We start from the raw sequence: 16,355 nt of genomic DNA, 5'->3' as shown, positions 1-16,355 counted from the left end.
GGCGGTGCCCGGCGGCTCGGGCAGGCTGGCGGGGGGCGCGGCGGTGGGAAGCGGTGAAATCCTGCCTGCCAGCCCCTCCGAGTGCGAGCGGGTGTGCCAGGAGGAGAGGTGGGGATGGGGGCGATGGGGGCGGAGTGGCAGCCTTGGCAGGGAGGGAGGGAGGGAGGGAGGGAGGGGAAGGGGGGGCGGGTGATTGCGATTGGTAAAGCTCCGCAAAGGCATCTGCCTGCAGGACTTCAGAGGAATGTGAAACCAAATCATTTAGAAGTTAAAGATAGAGGCAGAATACACAGCATCTTGTGCCAGGGTTTAAATTCATCCCTCTCTGCCTGGCTTCTCGCAAAGCTCTGCTTGTCAGCTTGCCTCTGTCAGCTCAAACGACTCTAATATTCCCTTAAAAATAACATCATTCTGGATTCTTTGGAATTACTAAGGTGGCAAAAGAGATCATGGTGCATACTGTAGGGTAAGTAGGAAACTTGCCTTTGCATACATTTGCTAGAGTCGTTCCTCCTGGCTTTGCTTCTGCTCTCAGAGCAGTCGGCAGTTCCTGTAGGATGAGACAGATATTTAAGTAATGCCTTCCCCACACGATTTATTCCCCTGTTTTCCCCATACAGATTTAACTTTATTCCTCAGTGAAGTGTTAACTCATGAGGTTACTTGTCTTGAGGAACCTAGGGAGCCTTGGGCTTTAATAATTTTGCCATTACAGTTTTGAGTGCTGTTTTCCTATCAGCTGAATTTTGTTATATACTTTTGCTCTGTGTTAGTGGGATATGCTGTTTGAAATGCTGCTTATTATTACAAAGTTGAAAAGCAAGTTGTTTTCTGCTTTACAGAGGGTGTAATCAATGTTTGCTTGCTTGTTTGGCCATGGTTTCACATACCTACTATTTCCTCATGTGTGAATTTGATCACAACACAGGGTTAATTAAATTTAACCTTTTTGTTTATTTCTTTCCAAATAATGTTTTTACTTGGTGTTTGGGTTTGGGTGTTGTTTTTTTTTTAACATTTTGACCCTTGTTTTCTCTGAACAGAGTCCTTCTAGTAGTAATTTTAAAAGGTGTGCACATTCCTCTGACAGTCCTCACTGAAATAGTGAGTTTGTGAGTAAAAAGAAGATTCAGGAGATCATGTTCTTTCTGTAGCTTATCAGAAGTAATTTCAGTATCTAGCAGTTACTTCATTGATCAATGTTTTTCTCAGGCTATTTTTTTAATATTTGTGATGAATCTGTGTTGTTCTGTGGCTGAAAGGATTTTAAAATGTCAGTAACTCAGTAGGAAGTTAGATGTAAGTTACGTTACAGAATGAGAACTTGTGTTCTGAAAGTTTCATCTGAATCTGTGCTGTGAATGAGAATTAGCTACATGCTAACATCATTTTTAGCATTTATCCCAGACATGTGTGTTTTACACTCGTAGTAGAGGAGGTCTTAACTTTGGATTTGGTGGCAGTTCACCCAAACATAGTCAGAATTCCTGACATGTTAGTACTGCCAGTAATAACCGTAGGAAGTAGGTGCTGTCTGCGGATAACTGAAACGCCTAACATTTTTGGTTATATATACCAGTGCCGAAGAGACTCACATAATGGCAGTCTGCGCCTTGTGAAATATGTGGAACTGGGTGAACTAAAATAGAAATGTTTCCTCTGTTTAAAGGAAAGTTGATATATCTGGTATGTTTTATTATCTTCCATTTGATCGAGTTCATCCCTATTGATCAGTTTACCCAAATTTTGCAAAACATCTGGGTATATTTGGGTGAGTACATCTGCTGTCAAGTGTTTTCTGTGTGGTTAAATGTCAGGGATGGAGAAGAAGGAAATCGATAATCTTTAAGGTAAATGTTAAGGAAGGAAAGGAAAAAACTAACTGTGGGGGTGAGAAAAGACATTTAAACCAGTTCTCTTATAGCTTGTACTATTTGGGAGTTGTTTTAACTAGCTCAGACTAGCTGAACACTTCAGTCCCATGCTAAATTTCCAGGTCAACAGTTACTTACATTAAGGTATCACTGCAATATTTGTTTTGGTATTGAAGTGAAAGAGCTTTAAGACAAAATTTGTCAAGATGAGTAAAAACTTGCAGTGGGGCTTGGTAAAGCTGTGGTTAGTTTCTGCCTCTTGTACAGGATCCTGCACAGCTTCGGGCAAGTCCTCTGAGCTGTCAGAGCTCCTGCACACCTGAAGGGTATGGAAATACCTTTATTACTGTTCTGTGTTAGGTATGTGGATAGCAGTTCCTCAGGCTAGGCATTGTCTCTGATAAGGCTTGGCACAATTGGCTTCTGTTTTCAGATGCACCTCCCCAGAGCTATGGCAAAAGGCAAGAGGCAGGGAGAATCCACAGATTTGGAAGTAGAGGTTCACTGTACCTTTTATAAGCTTCCTAAACTGAAAGAGAAAAATAGACTGACATTCAGAGGTGAGCAGAAAATAGAACTAATGTTCCATGGGAAATTCCTGAGTCAGTTCAAAATTAAATTGCATTTCCCTAACACAGTGTATTGCTTTTCAGAAGTTACAGTTCAGGAGCATGATGTTCCCATTTCATTATCTGAGACCCTTCTCCCATAATTAAATGTCCAAGAGGCACTGGAGAGCTTCATCACAAGGAAACCTGCTTTGTATTCTGGGAAGTGAAGCTGCCTGAAGAACCTCATTCCTGGAAGGGAATGAGCATCTGACCCAGGAACAGGGAGTTCCCAGGCTAAAGTGCAGGACTGACTTTAAAAAAATGTATTCTGGTGTATCTAATCCACCCAAAATAACATCTTCCAATTGTCATAGCAGTAAATGAAAAATCTTCAATAAACTGATATTTTCCCGTAGAAAACATTGCTGTGTTTGATATAGTTTATATATTATTATAATGTTGGCATATTTTCTGAAATGAAAAATCCTTGAACAGCTGTTAGGGTGAATGGTTGCATGGTTAGAGTGAATGTGGTACTGCACGTGTTCAGCAGCTCAGTATTTGGGTCAGGGTGTGGTAGCTTTATCAGAGCAGGATGTAGGGACTGGGACATCTCTCCACTACCTGTCCCCTTCTTTCCCACTAGCCCTCAGGTGCTGCTCAGGTGACTAGGATTTGTTGGGAAGCAGGGAACAAGAGAAAGGGAGACATCTTTTTCTTAAAGACTTTTCTAACAAGGTGTTGCTGGAGGTGGTAACACCCTCTTCTCCTTGATCACCTGGACCAGGGGTCCTCACACTTTTTAACCAGGGGGCCGGCGCGTGGATGCAGTGGCAGGCAGTCATCTGCGGCTGCTTGGTTTCCCCCCCAACCCCCGGCGGGGGGTGGGGTGGGGGGGTTCTGTAAATACCAGGGGCCGGATTGAGGACCCTGGGGGACCGTATCTGGCCCGCGGGCCGTAGTTTGAGGACCCCTGACCTGGACTAACTCTTGCCTCACTGCAGCCTTTGATTATCCTGCCCTCCCCTTTCCCAGGACTCCCACTAACCCCACACAGGGGGAGATGGAGAAGTGCTGCTGGGACAGAGTGGATGGAAGGGTGAGAGAGTGCCTGCTCCCAGCCCCTGCCTCTTGCTACTGCAGGTAGACAAGAGAGATCATGGAGGCCTCAGTTTTCAGGAGGATCAAGCAGGGGACAGAACATTAACGAGAGGAGCCCAGGCCTACAGCTGAAGCATTGATGCCTCCTGGTTTTGGTACTGTTTGAGTGGTTGAGGTGTTACTCTGATGCTGGTACGGTGTTCATCATTAGCATGTGCCATGCTTTTCTGCTCCAAGGAGCTGACTCTTTGGTGTTACCTAGGGACAAGCCCTGCTTCATCATGACTAGTAACATGTCTTCTGGAACAGGCAGGACATGGTCCCTCTCTTTCCATTACCATTAAGTTGTAAGTGACTTTGTCAATGAGAGTTCAGAAAAATCATGCTTTCTGAGGTGAAAATGGGTTTGCAGATTTTTTTCCTTTAATACATCCTCTGCTTCTTTCTTTGTAAACCCTGGTGTTAAAATGGGTGTTAAAATCCTTCCTTGCTAGACTTTACAGTATACAATTCCTGTTTTCTTTCTTTCTGTTGTGATCTTTTTTCCCTTTGTAAATCTTTGTTTCTAGCCTCATCTTCAAGCTTTTTGCAGTGATCGTTTGGCCATAAATAAGAAAACAGGCGTGTCACCAGGGACCAGTTGCTAAAGAGTTTAAGGACTGTTTCACCAAGGCATTTTTCTGAGCTTAGAAGTACCTAGAAGCAGCTCACTGTGATAATGATTCTGCTCCCAGTGACAGCAGCTAATTTGCTTTGGCAGAGTATGACAGTCAATGCTTTGTACAATGCAGCACAGTGTAGAAAGCCTCAATTCTGTAATTTTGTAATTCTGTAAAAAAAGAACCCCCAAAACACTCACAACCAAAACTAATGCAATTATGATTTCCTATACAGCCATGTTATCACTTCTGAGTCCGTGAGTGGAAACCCAGAGAAATCACCAGTCTGAGCTGTGTCAGACTGCCTGCACTTACTATTGATTCCAGCTCCTGGTGTATCAGGGAATAAAGTACTTCCTGAGCTAATTATTACTGTATGAAGTGACTTTACCTGGAAACACAGTGAATACTTCCCACTAATAGGATGCTTAAAAATGCATCTAATTGCAGCTGTGGTAGTTGAAAGAATGCCTAATACCCAATAGTCTCAAGAAAACCATCCTCCCTGCAGGGGGCTATTACAGGAAGCCAATTTTTACCACAGCTTTCCTGTGTCTGAACCAATTGCATGGCCTTGCTGCATTTGGCTGTAAAACCTGAATTGGGGATTATACTCTGGGTAATAAAGAAGAGATAGGAAAGCAGTAGAACTAATGAATCTTTATTTATTAATTTATTTGTTGGCGTGGTGGTAGCTGTTTGCTGAACATAACCTTCCCTAGGGCAGTGGAGGAAACAAGTCAGCTTCTGTGCCTGTGATCTTTGACAAGTCATGTAAGGGGCTTGGTGTATCCTTTTCTGAGAGCAGTGACAGTAGTGCTTGCCCAGTTCTGTGAAGGTCAGGGGATGAAAAGTGGTAGCGAAGTGCTGCATTCTTATTTTCTTTTATATCTTTTTGTAAGGATAAGACTACTCTGGTATGAAATGCCTCCTTGTAAACTTGTAAGAACATTTGCACTCAGTGGAACCTCAGAGAAAAATGAAGCAGACAGAAAAGTCTGTGAGCAACTAGGCTTTAAAAAAAATTTATTGACAATTTGTGACTAATTCGTTTAAACACAATGGAAGTAAGCACGGGCAAAGCACAGAACATGCTTGGAGTGAAGTTGTCCTTGAGTACTCATTACCAAATAACAGCTGCAGATAGAATTAGTTGGTAATCTTAGGCTTTCTTGCTACATTTTTTAAAATATATTGTGTAACAAGAGTATATGCTTTCTAGTAATTACTACCATTTCAGTCCGTGTTCATTCCTAACATGACATTGTCCTTGGAATAAGATCAGGAAACCCTTTTGATTCCTTCCAGATTTATAAAGCAATGATAGTTTGGCCATCGCATGTTTCTGTGCCCTCCTTTTTTGTTATACACAGCTCATTTATATTGGATTAAGAGAGCTACTGTATCATTTGTGTGGTATGGAACTATAATCCATTCCCTGGTTTTAGATCATTCTTTTTTCCTATAAATTGACTTCAGAATGACGGACTTTACAGCTAAAAAAATGCATTAAATTATAAAGTCAAGACATTGATTTAAATGTTTTCTAAATTTTGAGTTAATAATTCTGAAATTTTACCACTCTTTCAACATGGCATCCTAATCTGTAAAAAAAAAAAAATTAAGCTAGGAGAGCTGGCCAGTCTTTTGCAGACTAGAACCCAAGGAAAAAGGCGCATCATAGATCCAAGTTTGAAAGCATTTATCTTGGTACTTGATGTGTATTTTTAATTGCTATTACAATTACAAATATTTCACTTTTCTTTGAATATACACAAACAAAATGTGTTTCCAAACAGATCAAACAGAATTCCAAACAGATCAAACAAAAATTTTATGTTTTATTTTTGTCCTTAAAAGTTTGATCAATTTGCATGTCTTATTAGGGAAAATAAGTAATCAGTTTAATGCAGGTACAAATTATATTATGCTGGTACAGGAATGCAAGGAGATCTTAATGGAGTTGAGAGTCAAGCCATTTACTCTGCCAGGCTATTCTGTAAACAGGTCATGTTTTTCTTTTGAAAAAACCCACTTCTGATAATGCCATCTATCATATTACTTCCCCTACAACCTGTTCTGCCTCCTGGCTTCCCACCTCTCTTGCCACCTGTCAAGCCATTGGTAATCCTCTTCATCCCAACCTCCAAGTCGTCTTCCCTCTAATTCCAGCTGTAGAGTTGGATGAATTTTTGGCTGACTCATTGAACACATAGTCACAGCAGCCAGGGCAGGCTGGCAGCACATCCAGAAGTGGTAATTCAGTGCAAATCCTTGCTCCATCTCCTCGTCTTGCCTACAGAGCCACAGTTAGGGAGGAAATTTCTGGAGGAGACACATCTTCAAATACAAGAATTTGTGCATGGCTTGCAAGAAGCCCCCTGAGCACATCTCCCATAGACCCATGTCAGTTCAAAACAGAAGTTGTCAGCAAGGTTCAGACCTTCAGCTGGCAGAGCAATCACTTGCACTCACAAGCTTTGAAGCTCCCTGTGAACCATCATTGGACAGGGATGAAATATGCCTTTTGTTAATAAGTTAATTTAATCAAATCATCAAATAAGGCTGTTTGATGATAGTGGCAGAAAGACAGCAGAAAGAAACCTGCCTGCCAGGTTTCAAGTTTTTGTGTGAAAGCATGGAGGAATGAATGCTTCTCAGCAAAAGAATGATAAAAGATTTCTTTTAGCACAAGGAAAACTATTTCTTTTCATTAATTTTAGCTTTGAAAATTGCTGAAAATGCATAAATAATACATTCAGCTTGACTAATATCTGGTATATAAAATTTCAGGTCAAGCATAACATTTAGCAGAACAACTGAAAAAAGTTTTATAGTAGGAAGTGGGTGTAAGCAGAGGAAACTTGCTAAAGTGTTGATGGCAAGAAGCAATTATGTGAGTCTAAGAGACAGTAAATACAATTTCAGAGATTGTACAGCTAAATAAGTAATTTAGGTGGTGAATGGTTGAAAAGGATCCAAGCAAATGTAGGTTCTTTGTCTACATTAAAACTGGTGATGTATTCCTCAATAGAATTAAAAGTGCTGGAGTTCAGAGGCTTTTTTTTTTTTTTTTTTTTTTTAAAAAAAAATCACTCTCCAGGCTTAGGTGAACTCTTCACAGTGCACTTTCACTGAAAGGTGAATAGGTGTCTGCTGAGAGCCATGCAGTTACTCATAATCTGGTGGCAGCTTGGGAGGAATGGGCCTAATCTTTGCTGTTACACTGTTTAATATTCACCCACATTGAAACAATGTATTCTCTGTGAAAAAGACATAAAGTAAGGAGATAGACTGGCAATTTTTCAGGCCACTCATTTTTCCTCAAGGTGGAAATAAATTCCTTGTGCACAAAGCCTCAGCTTTTGTAAGTGGGCATGTAATGTACTAAAGAAGTCATTCATTGTGTTATGTCCAAGAGAAACCAAGCTTTGCCAGAAAGCAACCTCAGCCTGGCCAGGTCTGGCCATACCTATTTCAAAGGTCATTAGTCCTATACTTTTTTTGTTGTACACCATCGTAGATGACTGCTTGGGCTTGTATTAGGCATGACTATATGTATATATATATATACACACACATAACAGACTCAGTATAGAGCATAGAAATAAAATTGGATATCTCTGCCTTGGAAGAAATAGTCCTAATTGTTCTACCCTGCCCTGGTGGATTGAGCAGGCAGATAAAAAGAGGGAAGGTTTATGCAAATATTGCCCTGGTCCTTGCTGGATTTGCAGTATTTTTCACTGTGTGCTAATTAAGAGCTACACGCAACTCAATGCCTTTTGTGAGGCAGCATCGCAAGGGCACGCTTGGCTCACCGGGCGCACAGAGGCTAGCAGTGGTGGTGTGTAGCTCCAGAGGCGTCACTGAACTGTGTGCTGGCAGCTCTTGATACCAGTACAGGCTGGGGAACAACTGGTGAGACAGCAGCTCTTCAGGAAAGGATATAGGGATTACTGTGGATCTCTAGTTGAACATGAATTGGCAATGTCAAGCTGTTGCACAATAGAAAAGGAAAAAAAAGAAAGGCATGATGTTGGGAAGCATGTGGGAGTACAGCCCGTAGGAGCAATGTCCGTGTTGGTGAGTGCTTAGCTGGATTCCTGTGTTTGGTTTGGAGCACTGCTCTTCAAGAAAGTGCTGGCCACTTTGGAAGTGGAGAGGAAGGCAGTAAAAATGACCAGAGATCCAGACAACATGCACCAGGAGAGAAACCTGAAAGATCTACATTGTCTGTGCCTAAAGAAGAGCAGCCTGCTGGAGAGCAAGTAGGAGGCAGGCAGTTTTCCAAGCACAGATAGCAGAGAACCAGCTATTGTGAGAAGGCCAGTCATCTCTAGTCTGTGCCATAGACAAAGAGAAATGGGTCTAAAGTGAAGCAAGAAAGGTGAGGTAAACCCTAGGAAGACATTATGTCTGAAATACACTGCCAGTGGAACTTGAGGAGTCTCCATCACTGGAGGTTTTAGACATGGCTTTAATAAGTACGAATGAAGTGTATCTGACTTTATCTCACAGTGGGAGGTGGATTACATATCTTTTCTACCATCCTTAATGAGTTGGTGATACTGGTGATAATATTGCACATGGAATTCTTGTCTTAATGAAAGACATGCTATCTAAATTCTGTTTGGAAAAGTCTGCCTGCAGAGTGGAATGCATTTTGCTGAGGTGCAGAGGCACTTACTCATCATATAATTTTCTCATTTGAAATGTTCCTTTAGGTAAGTGGTTAAGGCATAAACAGCTGGCTTTGCATTTCAGCTCAAATATCATTGTCCTGAAATACTTGGGAACATCATTTTGTCAGCTGGGACTTGACAGTCCATCCTAAATTTGAAACACGTAATTGGATTCTTAGGATGAAATCTGAGTCCCCTTTGAAGTCATGGGTTTATATTGGGTAAAAATTTCACACTGAAGACAGAGTGGTGCCCACTTGTATGTGCTTTAGCTTTACTGTCCTAGGCTGGCCTGTTGTTTTCAGGACAAGGATACAAGGAGTGGGTTGTAAGAGCGTGTAACCTTTGCTATGGCAAACATTTTGGTGCAGGAGGTGGCCTTTGTAGTGCTTGTGTGGGTGAGTGAGAGTTTACAACAGGCATTACGTGAGATGAATTAATTAATTTTTACTTTTTTCAGGTCATGTCAACAAAACCAATTTACGCCATCTGTTCTAAAATAGAGGCAGTCAGTAAAAAAGCAACACCCATTTTCATTTTTTAAATTACATTTGATAAGACTTCAGGCATTTTATATTCTCTTTAGTGTAATGTAATTTTTTTCCTTTTTCTGTTTGGGGGTGTGTGTTCTCCCCCCAGATGTATTTTTTTGTTGCCCATGGCCTTTAATTTGCATTTAGTATTCAGATAGCTATAACTGCAAGTTAAATGTTTCTCCAGTTACTGGTTAATCCCTCCCAATGAAATGCATACAGAGAAGTCTCCAGGTGCTATGAACTGGAATAGTTCCACTGAAAATACTTTGTCTTTGTTTATGCCAGTATTAATTCAGAGCAAGTTCACTGTTCACAATGTAGCTACTTTAGTTTTAGAGTAGGTGATGGTCAGAATTTCATCCCCCAAAAGAGATCACATTGATGCAAAAGCTCAGTGTAAATCTCAGAGGTGAGAGCTAAAGTTTTGTGCCTCTTAATGTATTGTTGCATTTCACATCCAAATTTCTTTGCCAGCTTTTCTTAACTGTGCAATGACATGCCCTGTGTAGGAATTCCGTATGTATACCTGAGGCTAGAATAAGCCTGCAGGGAAGCACAAACTCCAGACTTTAGGACCACCGATATATCAGTTGTTAATAACCTTACAATGATGTTATAGTTAACACTAGAAACATAGTTAAATTTAAATGATTTGAAACTGCCATTAGAGGGAAGAGGACAGAGGAAAACAGTTTCGTCCTTACAACGTCATGTATTCGTTGACCTACTTATGGTAGAGAAGAAAATACGTCCCTTCCCATTACAGCAGAATAGGTTTGTTCAGCAATTTTATAATGTAGCTGCGCAAAAAAAGACTGGCTTTCCTAACCACTCCAGGAGGATTTGGAAAGGAGAGTAACATTATTTCACACACTACTAAGACGTGTAAGTTCCAGTCCAAGCTAAAACGTTATTAATCTAATCAATTTGGCAGCAAATGCTTTGAGAAAAAAAAAAAAAAGGAAAAAAAGAAAGACTTGTATTCAGAGGTGAGTGGAAAAGGGCTGTGCCTGGGCTGCAGCTGTGCAGAGGAAGGTTTTGTGGGCAGTCACTTTTCCTTCATCTTGATCTTCCTTGATGCAAAATCCCTGACATCCCTGAGTCTCCTAGACCCCCTGCCTGGCATCCCTTGCAGCTGAGCAGCCCTGCCTTTCAGACACTGAAGGGAATCTCTGCAGCATGCGTTCACTTCAGCAGGAGTTCCCTGGCATGCTTCATGTCAGGGAATTACTGAAATGCACGAAGAGATGGCGTAGGTCCCGGTCCTGTTGGGATGCACAAACTTGCACTGACACCGAGCCTTTGGAACTGCGTAAGTGTGAGCATGCAGCCTTTGGGACCACCAGGCTGGAAGTGGAGGAGTCCTGAACATCGGTGCCTGCTACAGCACCACCTGTGCATGTCCAGTGTCCCTACCTAAGTCACCAAGCAGGGGGCCAGAGCTGTAGAGCCCACAGCATGTGAAGCACTGCTGGAGAGCAAACCTGAGTGCTCACACTTCTTCACATCTGTATCATGAGCAAACAGCGTGACACGCAGGTGTCCGGGTTACTTCAGCCACAGGGCATGGTGGTGCCCATGGAGTAGGCAGCACGTGGGGCTTGGGGCGCAGCCTTCCTCCTCAGGACTTGTGCGTGTGGTATTTAATGTTTATTGTCTTATACCTGGGTTAATAAACCATCTTTATCTGAAAATAAACACCTGCAGCTAGTCCTTTCTAGGCCACTCAGGTCACATTCCTGCACAAGTTGTTGTTGGTAATTTAGTGTTGTCAGAGGCATTAGTCACGGCCATAGTAGCTTAATAATGTGTGGTAGGAGCCAGCTGGTAATTAACAAATTAAAGATATCATATACATTTTCCTCAAATATTTCATATGTAGCAAAAATAATTAGAAGCAGAGCACTTTGGGTGTTTAAAGCTGTTCGTATATTTAAAACATCTCTCTGTGTTAGGAAATTATTCATTCTTTCAAAGGTCAGCTAGGCCTAATTTTGATGTTGTCCCAGGATTCATAAATATGCACATAGGAGCTGTGAAGCAGGCAGCCTGCCAGAGTCCTTTCTTTTTCTAACCCTTTAATTCTGCCTTGTTTAACATATTCATCCCAATGTCTGTCTTCTGTGCTTGTTTTTAAGAACGGCAGAACTTTGTAGGTCTTAGCTGCTCTCTTTTGCACTTTCATGTCAGAAGTGTCTTGAATTGGAAGGTTACATGCACGTGTGTGTGAACTGCAATCTGTTCAAAAGATGAAATCGTCTTGTAATTGAAGCGAAGGAGAGACAAAGCTAACACAAATTGTATTAAACTGCTAAACTGGGAAAGACGCGACAGTATGAATGGAGGTGATGATGGGTTTCATTATGTAGTGCAAGTAAAATATCCAGGTATGGACAAGCTTGCTTTAACTCACTTGGTGCCTCCTTATTTTATCACCAGATGGTGACCAGCCGTTTCAAATTAAGATGCTCTAAATTACCTGTGTGTGATGGTTGAACAATAGTGCACCTTGATATGTCTGCCTTCCATGCTGCTTCAGCCCAGCAATCTTTGATCCTCCCACTGCCTGACTCCAGGACTTGGCTCTGAGTATCCCAAGCCTTTGACTCTGCTTTTTCTCTGGGGCAGGATCTGGCCTGAGCGCTCTGAGGCAGAAGAGGCAGGGAATAGAGCAATCGATTGGAGGAACATCATTTCTACGGGTAGGGTACAGTTAACTCTTCGTGGGGAGCACTTGGGTACTGGCAGTGGCTTTGAGAAATATGATTTATGTTTGAAAACTTTCTTCCTAGAGAGGAAAAAATACTGTAGAAAATGTGAATGGTTACTTTTTGATATAGAGTGCAAAGTCTTTGTCAGACAGTGACAGAGTTTCTATTCCAGCTTTGAACTCATGGTACAGATGCAAGCAGCTGTAACAATGCAATGAAAGGCAGGGAAGAATCTGCTCCATAGTACCTTTGCTCTTTGCTACATTTATTCACCTCCACATTGTTTGATGGAAGAGCACTGGGGATTTAAAAGAATGCATTTCTGAAGCTTATGAAAGAAAAGGAATTCCATGTGCAATTTCTGTTAAGATTTTTAGCCTCTTAGGGTTGGGGTCAGGCATTTGGAGTGCTTCTTAAAACCCTATGGTAACTACTGCACACAGGGTAGAGGTAGAAAAGGTCTGTTAAGTTATTCACACGATGCTGTTAACAGCATAGACTTGTCTTGTGAGCCCTGAATTCTCTTTTATTGTTGGGGGTGGCTTTTGCTTGGGGGTTTTCTGGTAGTGCTTTGTACTGACTGTTGTCTCAGCAGAAATCTGTCACTGTTTTTACTGTGTAACAGTAGAACATGAAAGGCCAGGCAACACTGGAGTCACATAGTGTGCAGACGTGGTGAGAGAGTGATCCTGCTGACCGCATTCGGGATGGGTGAGAGCGGACATCTGAGAGGCCAGACAGAAATACAGGAACGTGCTGCCCTTTACCTGCAATCCCACAGCAGTGGTGAGAACAGGCCCTTGCATCTCCCAGCCTGGGTGCAAGCAGCACAGCAGGTACTTTTTACAGTGCTGCCAACAATCCTTGTCCCTCTGCTGCCCAGACTGAGGAGCCTGTTGAATGCACCGGGCTTCTCTTATTGCTGGTGTTTCTGGATTTCCCCCCAGTACAGCCCAAGGGCAGGGTATGGGGATGGTCTCACCTGGTTCTGCCCATGGCACGCCGTTGGTGGCAGCTGGGCATAGACGGCAAGACCTGGCAGTGCTCCTGACATCCACAACTGAGGCGTAGCTGGAGAGTCTCGCCTGTGTATCTCTCCCAGTGACAGAGTAGTGTTTCCTAGCAGGGGAGCTGGTCCCACAGGCAGGGCCTTGCACAACATCCACTTTTACTACAATCAGCATCAGAGAAAATCTTTCACATTTTCCATCCCCTTGAAGCCCTTCATATACACAAACAGTTACACAGGCTTCATAATGATTATGTTTAAACTGCTGTATTGATATTGGTAGTAGATTTTTAAAATAATTTTTTAGCCTTTGAGTCATGACCTTCATACTAAAGGTTTTCAAGTGCCATTACATCCCATGGAAGACTAGATTGCTGTTGAGGGGAATGGAAATAAATACCATAGCAGGGGGAAAGAAGGAAGCTGGCTTTCTTCAATCTGATAATTCATGTAATTGGGGAAGGTTGGGGGGTGTCTTTAATACCCGTCACTCTCTTGTACTGATGCTTTTCAAATATTTGGACACAAGTCATGGAGCTTTCTGTTCACCTGGGAATGAAGGCAGACATTCAGTCTGAATCTCCTTAGTTGCTACTTTTCTCACATTACATTGCAGGTTAGTATTTCTGCAATGAGGCTATACAGAAATCTCAGAGTAATTTAAGCTGCAAAGATTTCTCGGTTCTCTAGTTTATTTTGGCAAAATAAGGTCCATATAGCTCTGTATTAAAGGAGGATTTGGATATTGCCTTTAAAGCATTGCCTTTCAGTGCAATTACTAAAAAATAAGCTGTGCATAGCTAAAATATTTTACTTGCTGCATTTCTTATATTCTGAACAAATATGTAATATTAATTCTGGTTGTATAATTTTCTGGAAGAAACCTTTACTTCTGACATGTTTTGTTCTGTGCTCATTGCCTCAATTGTGTAAGTCAGACTTAGGCTGTCCTCTTCAGTTTTTAATTTTTATTTGATATTTGGGAAGCAGTAAGCTAACCTGTGTGTTCTGTCATCAGTCTGGATGACCAAGTAATTCCAGGAAGACTGCAGTTCACCAGCTGATCACTACACTTGCAATTTACTTTTACTAAGATAAATGCCAAAGTCCCACAGCTTAACAATTTGATTCCAAATGCAGATGGCTACATTGATACTCATTTATTTTGTAGTTTTTAGCACTGACAGGTGAGGTTCAGAGTCCCCACCGGGGCTGCATGAGCAGTAGTAGAAGTGCTGCAGTCATTATGAGGAATTTTCCTTGAACTTGGGGGTGATCAGCTGTTAGAGTTGTTCAGCACTCTGCTTACCACATGCTTAGAGAAAGTATTTCCTTTAATTTCAAACAGCCAAGCAAAATGTCATTCCCAGCCATTACCTCAATGTCTTCCCTCACTAAAGTGACACAACAGGTAACTAGATCCTGCTGTGCCATATCTGGCATATTTTGCAGTTGTTTTCTGCTTCTTGGTAATGCTGGGATCTGAACTTCAGGTCATTCCAGCTGCTCTGGCCACTTCTCTGCTCACTGAAATGAAGACTGCTGGGTTTAATCGTTGCTATTTGCTGAGGCTACGTTTACGTGCATTTACTCTGTTTATAGGATCCCAAACACTACGTGTAAAGATCTGTGCTGGCATTTGTAGTGAGAGTTTCTGTGCTGATGGGAACCCAGGCACGTACATGTATATGTTTTTGAATCAAGTGGTTATGGCGATACGTGCAAGCTTATCTCCTTAGCCTGTTCATTTGAATGTAGTCTTCTGCAATTAATTGCTAGGATGAAAAATTCAATCCATCCTGTTGAGAATTACGTGCGTTTATTCTGTTCATTGTTAAAGCTGGTGCCATTAGGCATGCATCATTTTTGCTTCCCATGTAAGTTTTATTATACTTTGATATTCTCCTGTAGCACCCAACATACTTTTAAAAACCACTTCCCCAGAAACTGTCATTTCACTGTAATTATAAAAGAACACGCATATGAATCACAAATGAGAATATTACCCAACTAGATGTTCCTAGAAACAGGAGGGCACTTACGTGCAATACAATATATTAATCATTTATAAGGAGTCAGCTATTAAAATGATATTTTTTTAAATACTGTACACTGAGTACAAAGATGATGTGAAAAGCCTTTTTACTGAAGATGTTTGTGGGCTTTTGAAACCTGAAGTTTCCATCATCACACTCTTGTCACAGATTTTGAAAAGGAAAAGCTCAAATATACTAGTTTGGGTGACTCCAGGTTAAGGCACCTCTAGCGTGTGAGTAAACATGCATACATGTGTATATACATATGTACATACATGTATCTGCATGCATATGAGAGTGTATATTTTGGCCCCATTTCTACAAGCTTTTGTCTTTAAAGGAAGTCCACAGTGTGCTTGGTGGTTCTTCATTTAAACAGAACTCCTTATGGGCAAGAGGTTTGCCTGCTTAGACATTTTCACTGTCAGGATCTGTGGTCACTGTAAGCAGATTTCTCAAATGGAAAAAACTCGTGATAAATCTAGCTGAGCTATCATTTCTTCACAAGGCTTTATTCCTGGGCTGGCTTCAGACTTACATAGTTGTAAATGTTACTGATAACAGAGGAAGAGAAAGGAAAAAAAGGAATGAAAAAAGCTTCAAACAATCTTGTTTTGAATTGCTTGTGTGAAGACGTGGTGTCCCCACTCCACGTTTGGATGCAGGGCATGTATCTGCAAGATGGCCACATGAGCTCCCCTCTGTCCTTTCCCCAGGCTGGTGAGATGTGTTCCCACACCAGCCAGGAGCTGCAGAGCTCACTTACCACCGCGCTGTGTGCAGTGATGATGCATGTTGTTTTAGCAGCTGCTGAAGCTGAAAACAGCTTAGAGCTGCCTTGTACCTGGGCAGCTCAAGGAGGAAGCAGGAACATTCCCTGGGTGGTGCACATTCGTGATGGAGATGGTAGGGCAGGAGACCTTTCCAGGAGGGTGTCTGGTCTGACTCTTGCTTTTGCAGCAGAATTATTGTTATTAAGAGCCCTGTCACCACTGGGCAGTGATGCAGAGCACTGTTCTGCTGCCCTGGATATCTCACCCTCAGCTCCCTTGATTTGGAGTGGAAACTGGGCAAGGGAAAGGACCAGCTGCACGCCTGCAGTCGTTTTGAGGCAAATGCACTGCATTAAGAATGGAGGTACAGTCTGGGCCACTTTAAATTCCCTTGTTGATGTAAGCCAAAAATAGGAAAAA

General features: G+C 41.9%; 1 protein-coding gene across 19 annotated transcripts in view; it reads left to right on the top strand.

The window, feature by feature from the left end:
- The window catches only part of DTNA (dystrobrevin alpha), a 233,872-nt gene that overhangs the window by 44,004 nt on the left and 173,513 nt on the right, over positions 1–16,355 (top strand). For 6 of the 19 annotated variants that reach the window (XM_080381483.1, XM_080381482.1, XM_080381480.1 and 3 more), the window contains exon 1: positions 180–466. The exons of 3 other annotated variants lie outside the window; for them this stretch is intronic. In XM_080381483.1, coding sequence (XP_080237609.1) covers positions 450–466 — 17 coding nt within the window. In that variant the 5' untranslated portion in view covers positions 180–449. Of the gene's footprint in view, positions 1–176; positions 467–12,034; positions 12,109–16,355 lie in introns of those variants that run through there. 10 more of the 19 variants (XM_080381493.1, XM_080381494.1, XM_080381492.1 and 7 more) reach the window with 5 other exon arrangements.

The sequence above is a fragment of the Falco punctatus genome, assembly GCF_963210335.1.
Source record: "Falco punctatus genome assembly, chromosome: 3".
Lineage (NCBI taxonomy): Eukaryota > Metazoa > Chordata > Aves > Falconiformes > Falconidae > Falco > Falco punctatus.
The sequence above is the reverse complement of the archived record's forward strand: the minus strand, read 5'-3'. Positions and strand labels throughout refer to the sequence as shown.